The sequence below is a fragment of the Artibeus jamaicensis genome, unplaced genomic scaffold (genome assembly GCF_021234435.1).
Source record: "Artibeus jamaicensis isolate MK-2021 breed Jamaican fruit bat unplaced genomic scaffold, CSHL_Jam_final contig_723, whole genome shotgun sequence".
Classification (NCBI taxonomy): domain Eukaryota; kingdom Metazoa; phylum Chordata; class Mammalia; order Chiroptera; family Phyllostomidae; genus Artibeus; species Artibeus jamaicensis.
Window position 1 is genome coordinate 2,440,349 of NW_026521938.1, and position 17,882 is coordinate 2,458,230.

Below are 17,882 nucleotides of genomic sequence, written 5' to 3' on the forward strand. Positions count from 1 at the left end.
GCTCAATCCATTGAGCTACACCAGCCAGGGCTATACCTTAAATTCTTGACAAAAATCAAGAATTTAAACCTGCCTGCTTTCTAACCTACAGTGAAGCAAAAGGCAACCATCCATATGCTCCATCATACAGACTTTGCCTTTTTTCTTTGCTGTGCCGATTTCTTGGTTGGGTGTCATCCTGTACACCAAAAGGTTGTGCCCTGGTTCAATCCCCGGTCAGGGCACATATCTGGATTTTGAGTTCCATCCCAGGTCTGGGGGGGCGGTGAGGGGAACAGCTGGTCCATGTTCTCTCCCTCTCAAGAATCAGTGGAAATATACCTTCAGGTGAAGACTATTTTTAAAATTAATTTTTAAAAGATTTTAAAATTTTACTTATTTCTAGAGAGAGGGGAAGGGAGGGAGAAAGAGGGAGAGAAGCATCAATGTGTGGTTGCCTCCCACACGCCCCCAACCGGGGACCTGGCCTGCAACCCAGGCATGTGTTCTGACTGGGAATGGAACTGGCTACCCTTCAGTTCTCAGGCCAGGCTCAATCCACTGAGCCACACCAGCCAGGGAGGATTTTAAAAAATAAGTGCATAACCTGGAATCCAGGAGTCACCGGCTACAAGCTTCCACTTGTCCTCTCCCAGTAAAGTCATATAGCCCTCTTAATTCTCCCAGGAACACTGAGTGGGGGGTACCATAGGCTGTTGCCAACCTGGATGCTCTCCCGACTGTGGCCATATTTACTGGGGGTTGGTAACTTCCTAACCCCCAGTACATCTCAGAATTTGACTGTATTTGGAGATAGGGCCTTTAAAGAGGTAATTAAGGTTAAGTGAGTCATATGTGTGGGCCCTAATCCAATGACTCGTGTCCTCATAAAGGGAAATCTGGAGCAGACATGCACAATCACACAACCAGGTATCCACTGTGTCACACACTTACACCTGTTATCACCGTTACAGTCACTGTAGCAACATACAACGTCATCGTACACGGTTTGGGACCTTCATGCTGTTTCAGGCCCCCATCACCTCCATGTCTGTCTCACACCATCATATATTGTGACAGCCACATGCATCTACACAATTATTTGACATGGTGACTAAATACCCACACGTGGTCACAGAGAGTGCACACACACACCCCAACATCCAGGTAATAGGTAGTTACCCACGACAGACATGTGGAGTCACCTGTACATGGCCACAATGAGTCGCACACATTACACATGATACATGCCGCTCACACAGGCATCCGCACCCCTCACACACCCTCATCCCCTCACCATCGTCCCACACATCCCTTACGTCTATGCCCCATACACGGTTCCTCCAACCGCAGCATCCGCCCACCGCCCCAGCTCCGGAAAGGCCCGACCTACGGACAGCATGCCCGCCTAGACTACAATTCCCGGCGTGCCCTAGGCTGCTCGAGGGGCTCCTGCGCAGAACCTGGAAATTGTAATCCGGGTCGTAGCGGATTACACGTCACACGTACGTTGGGACGTGTGACAAAACCGGAGTTGAGGTCGTGGTGGGCTGCGCGGTGCATCCTGGGAGTTGTGGTCCTGGCGGCCGGTAGGCGCGGGCGAAGGGCTCTTTTGGTCCGGCGACCCCGGCGTCCGTTCTGCCAAGTGTCCTCTGGCAGCGCAGGGAGGTAGGTCCCCAAGGTTTCCCACCCGGCTCTGGGCGCCAGAGGAAGACCGCAGGTCCGGAAGCCGCGAACCCTCGAGGTGGCCTCGGGTGGAAGTGAGGGTCTGAGTGCGAGGCGCGCGAGCGCTGACACCCGTGAGTGTGCGGGACCAGGGGTGGCGGGTGCTGAGCACCTACAGACCGAGCATAGAACTAACTGCTGAAATGTGGGGCCCGCTGAGGAGATGAAGGGCGTGGGAGTGGCCGAGCAGTAGTGGCCTGTGCGGGAAGACCGAGCTACGGTGTCGGACACGTGTTGGGTGTGGGCTTGTGGCTGGCGGGCTGGGAGTGTGTGATCCACAGGTAGGATGAGCGTCTGACCGACCCGGTCCGGAGTGCGACTGACCGAGATGGCGGCTGTTTGAGGTTTGGTGGGTGGGTTTTGTGGTATGGTGAGAGGGTTTGTGTGTGACTATGTGTGATTTCAGGTGTGACTTGGAGTCTCTATAGCTGGCTAAGAGATTATGAATGCGGAATGATACTGTGCGATGGAGATGCTGTGAGATTGTGTGTTTAGTGACTGTGAGTGACAAATTGTATGTGCCCGGGAATATTTTGAGTTATGACTGTAGGGTGTGTGTATGTAGGCATGTGATAGACAGAGTGATTGGTTGATTGATTTATAAAACCTCACCTGAGAGTGTTTATTGACTTGAAAAAGAGAAAGGTAGAGTGAGGGAGAGAAACATCATGTGAGGGAGAAATATCAAATCAGTTGTCTCCTGGACGCACCCCGAAGGGGGGTCAGACATCAAACCTGCAAACTTTTGGTGCACAGAACGACGCTCCAGTTAGCTGAGCCACCCAGCCAGGGCTTGGCTGAGAAGTCAGAAATGAAAGAACCACTTTCTTCAATTGATTAAGGAGTTGTGGGCCTGGAGAACTAGGAGAAATAAGATGCAGAGCAGGATTTTAGGACAAGGGAATAACAGGGACTAAGAGGAATGGGGTCATGGCAAGGTGACCAGAGGCCCAAGTGAGCTTTACAGTGGAGTTAGGGGCTAGAACACAGCTTTGCCAGAGGTTGTCCACTGCCCCTGAAAGGTTTCCACATTGGGGTCTTGTTTTACTAATGTTGCTTCTCCCTGTGCCCATGGCCATGATTCCTTCAAAGGTCTCCTATACTTCTGTCCAGGTGGCTTCTCAGAGTTGGGACTCCAAGCAGCAGGAATATCAGGGCTGACATTAGATGGGAAAGAGAAAAAGAGCTATAAACAATTATACCTGTGGGAGTTGTGGGTGGAGGTGGGAAAGGAAGTCCTTGAGTAAGGGGGAGCCCATAGCCACAACACACATGCTTTGGGGTCTCCTGGGAAGGGTTACATTTCATTTTTTTCCTGACTGTAAAAGAAAAAAAAGATTCCCTGTGAAAAGCTATACAATGAAGATGCAGAGAAAAGCAGAAAAGACTTGTAGTATATAAGACCTTAACAAAGCTATAGATAAATTGGAATCCTTATCCACTGCTTGGTGGGAATATAAAATGCTGTAGCCACTTTGGAAAAACAGCCAGGTAATTTTTATTAATTTATTACTTTAAAAAAGTTATTTTAAAGTCAGAGAGAAACATATTTGTTATTCCACTTATTTATGCATTCATTGGTTGATTTTTTTAATTTTTAATTTATTTATCTTTAGAGAGGAAGGGAAAGAGAGAGGGAGAGAGACATCAGTGCATGGTTGCCTCTCGTGCGTCCCCGGCTGGGAACTGGCCTGCAGCTCAGGCATGCACCTGACTGGGAATTGAACCGTGATGCTCCGGTTTGCAGGCCCACACTCAGTCCACTGAGCCACACCAGCTATAAACAATTATACCTGTGGGAGTTGTGGGTGGAGGAGGGAAAGGAAGTCCTTGAGTAAGGGGGAGCCTATAGCTCATTGGTTGATTTTTATATGTGCCCTGACCGGGGATGGAACCCACAACCTTGGAATATCAGGACGACGCTCTAACAGCTGAGCTACCCATCCTTGGCAGCCAGGTGATTTTTTAAGTTAAGCACAGAGTTAATATATCACCCATCATTCATTGGGAATGGTGCTCACCACCAAGTGGGTTCTGTCCTGATTAGTTTGTGGATCCGTTTCTCTGTGAGAGTGAGTCACATCTCAGAGGCCCCAGGCCAGCCTGTGCCCCACTCCACACATGTGAAGCAGCACCCTAGGTTCCACAGTGACGAAGTTCCGATCTTTCTGCACACCCAGATCCAGGGCTCACTGCAGTACTGCTGCCTGATGGCCACTCAGGTGCCCCTGAGACTAGTGCCCTGGGAACAGGATGGCTTCCTGCAAGTGAAAGTAGAGGACGAGGAGACCAGCCTCTCCCAGATAGAGGAACGTGGCCTTGGCAACACAGTCCACCCTGAGGCTGCTCGTCTGTGCTTTCAGCACTTCCGCTATGAGGAGGCTCCAACCCACATGAGGCCCTGACCCAGCTCCGCAAGCTCTGCTGCCAGTGGCTACAGCCTGAAGTGCACTCCAAGGAGCAGATGCTGGACTTGCTGGTGCTGGAGCAGTTCCTGGGTGTGCTGCCCCCCAAGATCCAGTCCTGGGTGGGGCCCAGTGCCCCAAGAGTGACAAGGAGGTCGCCATGCTAGTGGGGGATGTGACTCAGGTGCTGGACAGGAGAGGTAAGGGGCAGTGATGGGCAGGTGTTTGTAGGACACCTCAGGCAAGGACTAGATAGGAATGGGGAGGGTTGGGGTCGGGGGTCCTTCAGCACTTGTCCTCCCATTTGTAATTCACCCGTACTCTCACACTGTGCTGTGCATATCTGTTTTTATGACTGAGGTGACTAAAGCAAAGTCAGAAGGCCTCATGGCTGTGTCCAAGTGTCGGTTGATAGCATCGGGACTCTTAGTTGTTCTATTTCTCAGTCAGTTTTTCTTTTGACAGCTTCTTTCTGAAGTCATTTCTTTCCCCAAAGGAGACAAAACCAGCCCAGCAGCCAGCCCCAGGGGCAGAACAGAGAAAGGCCCCTAGGCTGATCCCTGTGAACTGCTTGGGGTCTTATGTTTGTCTTTGGCCGCCCAGACCCCACAGAATGACGTGAGCAAAGGCAGCTCCCCAGAGGAAAACTAGACTGCTCACACCAAATGAGGACCCGGGTCTCTGGGGTGCAAGTGGAGGATAGAAACACTAGGTGTCGCTGCGCACTCCCTGCGAGTTTCCGCCCCCGTGCTAGCCTCCGAGGTCTGGGTGATCAGACCTGCGCTGGGCCCGAGCTGGCAGCATCACTTTGGGAGATCACTCAGATGTCCTGGCCCAGGGTGGTCCCATGGAACATAGGGAGGACCCAGCCCTGGGACAGTCCAGAGCAGGAAGTAAAGGCTCCTCCCATAAGGGGCCAGCCCCACCTGAAGGTAGCAGTGGTGGGGTGGGTGTCCAAGACACCCTCGCCTGGGTCTCAGTTTCCCTGTCAGAAACACAGTGAAGCTGAAACAAGCCAATGGATGTTACTGACTGCACCTGGAGATTAGTAGTGGCCAGCATCCCGAGGGGGCCCGCAGCCTCTATTCACTGTTTCTTACAGGTGAGGCCAGATGAGGGCAAGATTGCCCTGGGCCCAGGATCTTTCCAGTGGCAAGGCTGGTGCCCCCACCGGGGACTCGCCACAGTTACTCTTTGCACCCCCTCCTTCCTGGGATCTGTCTGGGAACTGGTGCCCTGTGCACCCATCAAGTGTAGGTTGCACCTCCACTGCGTAAACACAACCCAGTCTCCAGCTGCCCTGAGCCCCCTCTGCCAGTGCAGTACTTTAAAGACTGGGTCTCAGGCCTTCAGGCATGGAGAGGCCAGGCGGGCACATCGTACCCTTACAGCAGCAATTTTCCACTTGGGTTCAAGGTAGAGTCAAGTGTGGGAAATTTCACAGTCCCTGGCACCCAGGATTCACCCCTCATCCAGCCACAGCATCTGCAGACCCTCCCAGACCCAGGGGCCAGGCGATGAGTGCAAGCGACACTGAGGCCATCGGGGGGACACGAACAGCAATGGCAAGGACAGACCCCTGTCTGTCTCACTGTCTCACTCTCACTTTCTTTCAAATCAGTTCATTTGAGCCCAAATCAGGAGCCTTGAACAATGGAGTTTGGGGGATGAGGGGAGATCAGATGTTCTTAAAAGCGATGCAGCTTTTTTCTTTTTTAAAGATTGTATTTATTTATTCCCAGAGAAAAGGGAAAGGAGGAAGAAAGAGAGGGAGAAAAACACCAATGTGTGGTTGCCTCTCACACGCCCATTACTGGGGACCTGGCTGGCAACCTAGGCACATGCCGTGACTGGGAATCAAACCCGAGACCCTTTGGTTAGCAGGCTAGCACTCAATTCACTTAGCCACACCGGCCAGGGCAAAAGTGATGCAGCTTTTGATGATGTAGGAGACCAGCCACGTGGCCTGCGTCATCGAAGACACCAATGGAGACACTTCCCTGTGGAAACAAGGCCTCAGGCCAGGAGTGGCCCTTGTGACCCTTTGTAGAGTGACGACAGGCCAGTGCAGGAAAGGCAGGTGTGGGGGAAGGGCTGACGCTGTCGTTTGGGCTGTTTCAGGATGGGAGCCGGGAGCTGAGCCCTCAGAGGAAAGTTGTGAACACAGCCATTCAGAATGGTCAGACCCAGCCAGTGAGACCCTCGTGGGGAGCACTTCCCCAGGATACGCCTTTGGTGATGCCTTTGAACCCCAGAGCAGCTCAGAGAAACTGGTAGGACTCTTGGGGGATGTCTGGACAAAATCTGCCTCCCAAAAAGCAGACGTCAGGCAAACTCCAGGGCATCGGGAGGATGCCCCCGTGGACCAGTCCGGCTGTGAATCTGGTGCCTTCAGGAGCAGTCCCAGTGTGTGGCCAGATGGCACTTGGGAAGAGAAGACTCCTTCCGAGGAGAAATTTGGTCCATTGGATGGTCCTGAGACAGAGCCTCCACGCAGGCACACAGGGAGGACATCCTCCAAGTGCAGAGAATGTGGGAAAATGTTCCAGAGCACCTGGGCCCTGGAGCCACACGGAAAGAGCCATTCCCGGAACACGCCCTTCACCTGCAGTGACTGTGGCAAGGCCTTCAGCCGCAGCTCTGCGTTCCTGGTGCACCTGCGCGTCCACATTCAGTGCCGCGGTGACCCACCAGGCAGCACCCTTGGACTCAGCATGGAAGAGAAACCTTGAGTTCCACAGGAGCAAGGGAAAACGGGGCGGGTCATGATGGCTCCCCAGAGCGATGAGTTCCGAAGGGCAGATCTAGGACTATCCGGGAGCAACTCTGCATTCGAGGATCCAGATGGATGCAAAAGTATCCAGGTTCCAGAAGTATCCCACTGTCTTCCATTCACACTAAATCCATCTGAGAGAGCGGACAGGGGAGCTGAGGAGCTGGGTTTGTCATCAGAGCCAGGGCTGTCAGGTGGCACTTCTGTCAGGACTCCGTGGTCCCAGGATGGTCCTGGCTGGGTCTCCAGCTTCACGCTCCCTTTTCTCCACTGCTTAGCCCAGGTGAGATACTGCCCGTACCGCCTCTGTGCTTTTCCGCTGATTATTCACTTCACTGTCCAATTCTAAGGCCAGCTCACCAGGCTGCCTCTTCGTGAGGCGTTCTCCAGACACTGCATCTAATCCTCTCCTTCTCTGAGGATGCTGCCGACACTTGCCTGGAGGCATTTGTCTGCGAGTCCCCCTCTCCTTCCACAGCCCAGCAGCCACTGGCCCTTTTGGTTTTACCTGTACTCACCTGTACTTCATTTTCTTCTCCATCATCACTTTATGTGAGCCCTCATCGCCTGTCATGGATTCCAGCAGGGGGCCTTCCAGACCCCTTCCTGCTTTCTCCATACCGGCCTCCACGGCACTTTTTCCATACACTGATTCTGATCATGTTCACCATGGCAGAAAGCTCTCTAATGCCTCCCCTTGTACGGCAGAGCTTCCCGAATGGGTTCCAGGTTTGCCAAGAGGAGAGTCACTTTGGGCTCCAAACAACCTTGCCAGTTACCCTCACATATGTGTCTGAGTACGGTCATCTCTCTGCATGTGCCGAGATGTGAATGGTTTCAAAGGACTGTTGTCTGGGATGAACCTCAAGCTCCTGCACCTGTCTGTTCATGAGCATCTGTGACGTGGCCCCACTGGCCACATCGAGCTACTAGCAGTTCTTGAAGAAGCCATACTTTTGCCCACCGACATGCCTTTGTACCAGGACCCGGGACCCTCCTCTTTGCTTTCCTCCAAGATGTTTCAAATATCTTCTCCCTCCCCAGCAAATTGTCACCCATCTCCTCAGGCTGACTTCTGCCTTTATCACTCTCGGAGCTCCTGCAACTTACCCCTCCCAAATTTCCTCCCATGTGGTATTCACTCCTTGCAATGTGCAGGACCGTTTAGTCTCTGATCCATGAGATATTACTATAGGATGTGAGGACAGGCCCTGACTCACATCTCTGACACGCTCCCCCTGCAGTGCCCTTGTGTATGTTTTCTGGGCTGTCTCCCACCACGGTGGAGGAAGGGCTGTTTTCTTTATTATAACTTTCCTAGTGGAAATCTCATTGTGCTTGTGATTTTGACTTTGATTTTTTAAGGTTTTATTTATCTATTTTTAGAGAGGGAAAGGGAGGAGGAGAGGGAGAGAATCAATGTGTTGATTGCCTCTTTCATTCTCTCTACTGGGGACCTGACCCACAACCCTTTGGTTTGCAGGTTGACAATCCACTGAGCCACACCAACCAGGGCTTGGCTTTGATTTTTAAAATTCAACTTAAACAAAAAAAAAAGTTCACCCATTTATCCCACCTGTGGGGGTTCTGTAGAAGAGGCACACTTAAAACAAGGACATGGGAAAGCTGAGGATAAAAGGATACAAAAGGATGTATAAGGCAGGCATGAAGCTGAAGGATGCCAATACAGCTGCATTAATTCTAGACATTAGCAAGCCATGTCTTTCAATTTGTAGGACTGTGCACACAAACTAGATGGATATGGAGATCTTGGTTATGTCATGGTTACATTTGTCAAATTCCATCAAACAAGCCCTGGCTGGTGTAGCTCAGTGGATTGAGCGCGGGCCTGCGAACCAGACAATCGTGGTTCAATTCCCAATCAGGGCACATGCTGGGGTTGCAGGCCAGTTCCCAGCAGGGGACCCACGAGAGGCAACCATACATTGATATTTCTCTCCCTCTCTCTCTTCCCTTCTAAAGATAAATTAATTAATTAAATCTTTTTTAAAAAATTTCATCAAACACTTGAAAGGTATATACGTTATTGTATATAAATAAAATCTTAATAAAGTTGATTTTTACAGAATTGGTTTGTATCTGTTTAAATCATAGTAAATTCTTTGTATGTTAAAAATTATCAAATATCAGTAATTTCACATAGTTAAATATAATTAAGTTGCCAATATTTCATATTTTTTATCCACAAAGAAGTAATTTTCTATGATTTAAACTAATACAACCCTGGCTGATGTAGCTCAGTGAATTTAGTGCGGGCTGCAAACCAAAGGGTTGCTGGTTTGATTCCCGGTCAGGGCACATGCCTGGGTTGTGGGCCAGGTCCCCAGTTAGGGGTGTGTGAGAGGAAAACCATACATTGATGTAGAAAAAAATAATAAAAAGTAAACTAATACAAACCTATTGTTAGAAGATTATGTTTAGAGAGAGGAGAAGGTGGGGAGAAAGAGAGGGAGAGAAATATCAATGTGTGGTTGCCTTTTGCACACTCCCTACTGGAGACCTGGCCTGCAACCCAAGCATGTGCCCTGATTGAGAATCGAACCAGCAGTTTTTTGGTTCACAGGCCAGCACTCAATTCACTGACCTACACCAGCCAGGACTTCAAACTTATTTTTGACAGCCTAATATGAAGCTGTTACTGATGTTTGTTCCCCCCCAAATCAATAATATAAATTTCACTTGAAGAAAGTAGAAAAGAACAAAATAATTCAGAAGCAGGTAAAAGAAGGGAATAGTAATGACACAAGTAGAGAGCAAACAGAAAAGAGACCGTTTTTTTTTTTTTAATGAGCAAAGACAAGTTCATTTTTTGAAAAATTAATAAAATTTGATAAACCCCCAACTGGACTGGCAGAGAGGGGGAGAAAGTTTGGAGTAGGGTAGAACAAACATCAGGCAGGAAAGAGCTGACATTGTTACAGTCATTACAGTCATTCAAAGAATACAGGATGCGTAAATCATCCCTGGCTGGTTTGGCTCAGTGGACTGAGTGCCAGGCTGTAGATTGAAAGGTTATGGGTACGACTCCCAGTCAGGGCATATTTACAGGTCAGGTCCTCAGTTAGGGATGTGAGAGAGGCAACCAATCGATGTTTCCTTCCTTTCTGTTCTCTCTAAAAATAAAATCTTAAAAAAAAAAAAGACAGGAATATGTAAATCAGACCACACAAATGAAACAGGCAAATTCCTTGAAAACACAGTTTATCAAGTATATGTTTATCAACATATTCATGTTGACAACATGAATATACACCCACTATGTGCCAGTACCTGGAGGGCCAAACTCCAGGCAGGGACTGGGCAAGAATTCAGTAGGGTGAGTCCCCACTGCCCCACTAAGTTGGGCAGTGGGGACTCAGATCCAAGGGACAGCAGAGAACAGAGAGGAGTCCTGCCCCTCTCAAAGCTTTAAGCTTCCATGTGGGAGACCTGACCTTTGTGGCTGGAGGGACAGTCCAGCATCACTGCCTGGTAACCACTCACACTGGAGGGCGGAACCATAAAATGCAGCCTCCTGTGAACTGCCTCCCGGTGTGGGGACTGATCTGGGCAAGGCAGGTGGGGAGTTGGGTGTGTCTGGAGCCTCAAGCTACCTACCCACACTGGCTGGGGCCCTGCAGCCTGGGGTGGAAGAGAAAGGTCTTGAAAAAGGTGGGCCCTGGAGCCAGTCATCAGCCCCTCTACCCTGAGGACCCAGTCCGGGGCCTGTCCACCTTCAGGGCACAGGATCCCAGCCTACTTCCCTCTGTCCTGGGCACCCAGCCCCTGCAGCAGCAAAAGACAAAGTCTGTTTTCACGTTTATTAATTCCTAGGAAAAATTAGGGAGAGCCCTCTTGTTCCCCCACCCACTCCCCAGGGGAGTCCAGCCTCCAGCTGCAGCAGGAAGGATCCGTGCCATACTGAACCAGGATACTCTCAGTGGCCTTGGTCTGCAGTTGGATCAGTGTCCTAGAGAAATAATGACAAAAGAAGTGGCAGGGGAAGGAGGCACCCCGTGTGCAATCAGGGTGGGCCTCACTGAGGCCACACAGCAGAAAGCTGCCGGGCCTGCCCCCTGGTGCTCCAGTTGACCAAGCCACTCTGCCCCCCACCCCCGGGGAGGGGGCCGGGTTTGAGTGTTGTTTCCCTTCCTGCAATTCTGAGCAGTTTCGGAAGAGACTAGGCACACTCCCGACGTGCTGTGAACATGTGCAAGGAAGGGCACACTGGCAGAGGGCACGGTCTAGGCAAAGGCAGGGTGGGGAAGGGCAGCAGGGAAGAACCTAATGCTCAGACCCCCAGGGGAAAACCGCACCTGCCACCCGGAGCGCCACTGGATCGCTGAGGTCAGACACAAAGGGCCCGCTGGAGTAGCGGCACGTGTAGTTGCCAGCGTGTTGGGGCCCAACATAGGTCAGCACAAGGTCCTCTGAGTAACTTCTCGTAAGTACCACCTCTTTGCCTTCTTGCAGCAGCTCAAAGATGATGTGGGGCACACGGCTCAGGGGGCTCTTGCAGTGCAGGGTGGCGTCATGGCCTGGACTCACTGCTCCGCTCCACAGGGGCTGGAGCTTTGGCCTGGGGAGGGGTCCTGGGTGCAGCAGAGGGTCAGGCCAGTTACTCCCCCTCCCTCCTCTCGCTACAGCCCAGGCCTGCTGGTCTCTGTCATCCACACCTTTCTCCCCTTTCTTGGCCCCACATGGAGATGGCTGCCTCACACTCTGAATACTGCACTGTACTGGTTCACTGCAACTGTCTGTGTCCCTGCGTCACCCCATTCCCCAGGACCCTAGCAGTCCCCTAGACCTGGGCCCTGAACTGAGGCTTCCTGGAGTCCCCACATATGAGGGCCCGAGGTGAGAGGAAGAATCATAACCAACAGAAGTGATGTTCCCTACAGAGCCTGGCGTCCAGCGCAGCTCAAGGTTGGGAGGCGGGGCCTGTGTGCCAATGGCCTCTGCCAGGTGGAGCCCTGGATGAGGAAATCAGGGGAACAAATAGACCTCAGGGACTGAGAACACCCGGAGGATTGCACATTAACCCTCCTCCCATGGGGAAAGGGGCACAGGCAGGTGTAAGGCTAATAAGGCAACATGGGCCCTGGCTGGTGTAGCTCAGCCTGAGCATGGTCCTGTGAACCGAAAGGTTGCCGGCTGGATTCCCGGTCAGGGCACAGGCCTGGGGTGCGGACCAGGCGTCCAGTAGGGGGCGTGCAAGAGGCAGTCGCGCACTGATGCTTCTCTCTAGCTGTCTAAAAATAAATGAAATCTTTTTTAAAAAGATAACACGGGGAAACGGAGGCGCACGCGCTCACGTCCCAGGTAAACAAACCGAATACGAGGCGTCCCCAGGACTTCCGACGTTTTTTCCGTAAGGATTTCCACTCTACATTTCTGTAAGGAATCGTCTCTGCGCTCAGTACGGAGGCCCAGAGCGCGAGACTTTGGCACCAAGGAAGTGCGGGAACCTCACTACGCACCGGGATGAAGGAGATCCGGCCACTCACCGTCCACGCGCAGCTCCAGATGCTCACTGGGCGCAGAGCCCGCGAAGGGCGGCGCAGTGTCCGTGTAGATGCAGCTGTAATTGGCCCCATCCATCGGTGAGACGTCGTGCAGTTCGAAAACGGCCTCGTTGCCTGCTGGGCTCTGGAGACTGACCACTTGGCGCCTATTGTCGCCCTCGAGCACCAGGGCGAAACGCAGGCCGGCCTGGGGCGCTCGGCACCGCAGCTGCACCAGCGTGCCGGGTTCCGGGCGCAGAGTCGCTGGCTCTGCCGAAAGCTCAGGCGCAGGCAGCATCTCTGGGGGGAAACACGGGTGACTGAGGAGCTGGGATCCACCTGCCCGCTCCAGGACACCCGCCTGGACACTCCCTCCCCACCCCCCCGCAAAAAAAAAATTGCTCTCGTCTCCCACCCTCCTTGGATCTTCTGCACACTTCCTTGTTAGTTTCTTTGAACTCCAAGAATAGATGGGGCCAAGGGGTCATGGTGCCCACTGTGTCCACCTTCCACAGCTCCTCCCCATCTCCCCAGCAACTCCCGCTGCTGGCCAGTTTCCTCTCCTGGGTCGATGCTCCATGTCCGCGTCCTGAACAGGTCATGCGGCCCAAGCATGGCCACCTTCTACAAGCAAGTCTCCCCACCCACCTGCACCTGGAGGCTGGGGGTCCTCAGGTACTTGACATCTGCATGGCCTGCGCCACACTTGATTGTTGACCCAATTATTCTTCGTGTGGCCTCGAAGCTGCTGAGCTCAGTGTCTCATTCTCAGATGGGGAAACTGAGGCCACACGCATTAGTCGGGACTGGGCTGGATCCAGAGCCCTGCAGTCCCGGAGAACCTTCCCTGGCGTCTACCCGGCTCCCCAGGGACACGGCGCCAGGTTTACCGTTGCTCAGTAGCAGCTCCACGGGCTCACTGTCCTGGGACCAAGGCATGTCCTCCCCGCGCAGGTGGTAGCGGCAGGTGTAGAGGCCACCATCCCCCGGGGCCACTGAGTTCAGCTTAAAGACAGTGCGGTCCGGGTGGGTGCTCCATCTATCTAAGAGCAACGCCTCGTCTCCACGCCTCAGCTGGAATTCCATGCCGCTCTCCAGGGGCCCCACACAGACGAGGGAAGTTTCTCCGCCTCGGAGCAGGACTTCTGCAGATGTTCCTCCATAGAAACTCAGCCTGGGCGGTGGTGGTGTGGCTACAAGGAAGGGAGGGGAGCTGGGGCGGGGGAGTCTTAGATACCCTGTTCCCTGAGAAAGCCCAGCCTCCAGACCTGTTTCCCAGACCCCATGCTGCTCGCAGTATTCAAGGTTAGGGGTCAAGTTAAGGCAGCTCTATGCTCCAGGAACCTCCTCACCCAGGAAGCCCAGCCATTGGTCCACATACTCACCTAGCTCCTCGACAGTCACAGTGGCACTGGGTTCAGAGGGGGTGCCTGCCACGTGGGTCCGGTAGCTGCAACTGTAGTTGCCAGCCCGTTGGACTGGGAAGGTGGCCTCCATGTCCTGAGGGGCCTCGGCCACCTCCAGAAACTGGTCATCGCCTTTCCGCTGCAGCAGGAAGGTCACACCCCGAAGTCCCCCTCGGCACAACAGGGTCGTTTCCAGGCCCGGCGTGATCCAGGACACAGGCTTACTTGAGAGCAGGGGTGGAGGCAGAGTCTCTGCGGGTGGGGCAGGGTTGAGGGTTCTGCATGACTTAGGAGACACGGTGGCTCAGCAGGACCTGAACCAGCACATTCAAGAAAACGTGAGGGAGCCAGGGACATGGACAGGGACATAAAACAAGAGGAAGATGTGTTGTGGGCCCTACTGTGTGCCAGGCCTCCCCAAAGCACTTTCTAGGAACTGTCATTTATTTCTCACAATCTTCTGGGGTCAGTACAAAAATCATCCTCACTTAAAAAAAAAAAAAAAGACTTACTCGTTTCTAGAGAGAGGGGAAAGGAGGGAGAAAGAGAGGGACAGAAACATTAATCAGTTGCCTTCCCCGTGGCCCCAACCAGGAACCTGGCCTGCAACCCAGGCATGTGCCCTGACTGGAAGTCAAAGCAGTGGCCATTTGGTTTGCAGGCCAGCACTTAACCCAGTGAGCCACAACAGCCAGGGCTCACTCTCAGTTTATAGATGAGAAAACTGAGGCTCAGAGATGTCAGATGACTTGGCCAGAGTCACCTAGCCTCTCAGGCAGTCAGGGTGGGAGAGGAGGACAAGGAGAGTGAGGAGCGGAGGAAGGGAGGCCTCTCCAGCATGACCCCGTCTCACTGCTCACCTGCCCCAGTCACCTCCAGCAGGTTGCTCAGCTGGGTCCATTGACTGCCCATATCATAGCGGCAGCGGTAGAGACCCCGGGTGTCAGCTGTCACTGCTCCTAGCAGGAACCGGTGCTCCTTGGTGGCTACAGCAAGGTGCACGTGATCCTGGAGCACCCCATCCTTGAAGAGCTGGAAATCCGAGGTGAACAGGCAGGCCCGGCACGTCAATGTCATGTTAGCCCAGGGTTCCAGCAGCGATTCGGCCTCTGCCCACAGGTCTGGCTGGGTCTCCACAACTGCACGGGAGCCAGGGTCAAAGCCAGGCACCAGGATATAGGCACCCTGTGTGTGCACCCACCACCATCAGAGTGTGTGTGTGTGTGTGTGTGTGTGTGTACACCCACCGTCCCCCAGTCTTCAGGTCCCAAGTGCTCCCACCACCATGAGACCAGCCCGGAGCCACCAGCCCAGACCCAGCCCTGACTCACAGGTGGCTGCTTCTGTCTCCGGGCTCAGGGATAGACCTGCGGAGATGCGTCTGTGAGGCCCCCATCCCTGCCCCTTCCCACCCTCTCTCCCCAGAAGCCCCAGGCCCAGATGCCTTACCCCAGAGCAGCAGGAAGGTCACCAGCATGGCCATGGTGGTGAGCCTCGCTTGCTCCAATCCTGTGAGCATCCGAGGTTAAAAGACTCCAGCGAGGGCAGCAGTGGGCGGAAGAGGGCACTGACCTCTTCTGGCTGTTTATCCTTCCCCAAGGCCAGGCGGGGGCTGGGTGCTGTACAGGGTGTTGGCTTCAGGAACCGCAGCAATAAGTGTGCATAGAAATGAACTATCACAGACACAGACAACAGGGCGGTGATTGCTGTGGGGAGGGGCTGTAAGGGGACTAAATGGCAACGGAAAAAAATAAAGATTACATACCCTTTACAAAATGAATACAATTAAAAGTAAATAAAAGCGATCATTTAAAAAACTGATATAATAGCCCTGGCTGGTATGGCTCACTGGACTGAGCACCAGCCTGGGAACCGCGAAATTGTTGGTTTGATTCCTCGTCACATGCCTGGGTTGTGGGCCAGGTCCCCAGTGGGGGGCAGATGAGAGGCAACCACACATTGATGTTTCTCTCCCCACTTTTCTCCTTCCCTTCCCTTCTTTAAAAATAAATAAAACTTTAAAAAAATTTTGCCCTGGCTGGTGTAGCTTGGTGGATTGAGTGCAGGCCTGTGAACCAAACAACCGTGATTCGATTCCCAGTCAGGGCACATGCCTGGGTTGCAGGCCAGTTCCCAGCAGGGGACACAGGAGAGGCAACCATATATTGATGTTTCTCTCCCTCTCTCCTTCCCCTCTAAAGATAAATAAATAAAATCTATAAAAAAAAAGAAGAAAAGAAAACAAGGCCTTCAAAAATTGCTAGGTGAAAATAAAATATTAACTCAGCCTGCACACCAAGCAGAGTTTTCACATCAGAACCTTAAACTTTGAGTTGAAAACATTCGCCCCCAAGACATGGACTTTTCTCCAACCAGGTGTCTGTATTTTTTTAATCCTCACCCCAGAATATGTTGATTGATTTTAGAGAGAGAGGAGGGGAGGGAGTGAGGAAGGGATGAAGAGAGAGAGAGGTGGGGGGAGGGAAAGCAACATCAGTGTGAGAGAGAAACATCACTAGTTACTTCCCACAGCTGTCCTGACTGGGGATTGAACCTGCAACCTTTTGGTGCACAGGATGATGCTCCAACCAACTGAGCCACCCAGCCAGGGCCAGCCAGGTGTCTCTTAACCCATTCATCTCAAGAAGAAAATTCTTTGTGTGAAGTGCAAGTGTGAAGCTGAGCACAGCTGCCGGGAACAAGAGGCAGCATTGCTGGCATGAGGTCCGCGATGCCTTCCAGCGACCCGAGTCCCAGGGCACTGGATTACAGAAGGGAAGGGCAAGACTCTGGCAGGACGAGGAGCACAGGCACTGCTGCCCCAGTCTGTGTGACCAAGGAGCCCTTGGCTACCCACCCATGTTGGCCCACTGGCCACCCGCCACCCCCCACAGAGTCCAGGGACACTACCAGGCTGGGATCTGAGGTCTCCACACAGGGAAAGGTGACGTCTGATGTGGGGCCCTGTCCCCTCCTTCCTCCTTGTATAACTGTAACTCCAGGGTGAACTCCAGCCCCTCAGACAGGATGCTGAGCAACAGGAGGGCAAGTGCCCGAGGTTCTCTGCATCACCCCCACAGAGGCACCAGGGTTTCCACAATTATGCACCCTGGAGAACGCCACAGCAGGATCCAGATCCCTCTGTCAGGACACCAGGTCGTGGTGGTCCAGGTGTGAGGGACAATGCGACCTGGGCACCCGCCGTGATCCTGCCCCAGGGCTTCCAGTGAATTCAGGGTCATGGCTTCTGGCCTTGTGTCTTGGTTTGTGTAATAGCTGGCGGCCAGGTCAGCACCCAGCATGACCTTCTGAACCCCCAGAGATCTGGAGACCCAGGACCAACCAGGGTGGGAGAAAACGCCAGTGGCAGCCTTCCGAACCCAGGATGGCCAATCTCCGCTGACTCAGTGGAAAGACCAGAGGACAGGTGTCCTGGGCATCAGGTCACCCTCGACTGAGCAGGTCCCCTGAAGGAGGCTGTAGTCATTGAATGGTGCCCCCACTGCCAAAAGATGCATCCACACCCTAATGCCCAGAACTCATGCATGTGACCTTATTTGGGAAAAGTGTACTTGCAGATAAGGGTAATGATCTTAAGATGAGATCATTCCGAATGCCATGGGTGGGCCCTGAGTCTAATGACAGGATCCTTATAAGGAGGAAGCAGAGAGAGAAGAGGAAGAGGCCGAGGCCAAGAGTGGAGTGCAGCAGCCAAGAGCACCAGAAACTTGGACAGATGCACAGGACGGCTTCTGCCTTGGAGACTTCAGAGACCATTGCCCTGCCAACACCTTGATTCCAGCCTCCAGAACTGAGACAGCATCCATTTCTGTTGTTTTAAGCCACCCAGTTGGTAGTAGTTTGTTACAGCAGCCCCAGGAAACTGATACAGAGACAGTCCAACACCCTGGAAGGGATGAGTGGGTTGCCAGGGGGCCTCCTGACCTCCGGTGATATGGAGTCAGGTGCCTTGACTGAGAGGCAGGGAAGACTGGGTGGTCCCAGGAAGAAGCAGCTCGCACCTGACAGGAAGAGACCCTGGACTCACAGGAGATGGGGACCAAGGCTCCCCTGTTGACCATGTGCTCAG

General features: G+C 53.0%; 2 protein-coding genes and 1 pseudogene across 2 annotated transcripts; 2 read left to right on the top strand and 1 right to left on the bottom strand.

Moving 5' to 3' along the window:
* The first annotated feature begins 889 nt into the window (after positions 1–889).
* LOC119051634 (zinc finger and SCAN domain-containing protein 22) lies at positions 890–8,912 on the top strand. The gene is made up of 4 exons (XM_053672068.1): positions 890–909; positions 1,333–1,406; positions 1,519–1,647; positions 6,231–8,912. The coding sequence occupies exons 1-4, from the start codon at positions 890–892 to the stop codon at positions 6,839–6,841; spliced, it is 834 nt and encodes a 277-aa protein (XP_053528043.1). The 3' UTR covers positions 6,842–8,912.
* On the top strand, positions 2,617–6,212 carry LOC128628405 (zinc finger and SCAN domain-containing protein 22-like; annotated as a pseudogene).
* Positions 8,913–10,689: 1,777 nt separating the features above from the next.
* On the bottom strand, positions 10,690–15,345 carry A1BG (alpha-1-B glycoprotein). Its single transcript, XM_037148466.2, has 8 exons — positions 15,242–15,345; positions 15,124–15,159; positions 14,653–14,931; positions 13,772–14,044; positions 13,277–13,579; positions 12,390–12,686; positions 11,199–11,474; positions 10,690–10,852 (listed from the first exon to the last, which is right to left on the bottom strand). The coding sequence occupies exons 1-8, from the start codon at positions 15,309–15,311 to the stop codon at positions 10,845–10,847; spliced, it is 1,542 nt and encodes a 513-aa protein (XP_037004361.2). The 5' UTR covers positions 15,312–15,345; the 3' UTR covers positions 10,690–10,844.
* Positions 15,346–17,882: the final 2,537 nt, after the last annotated feature.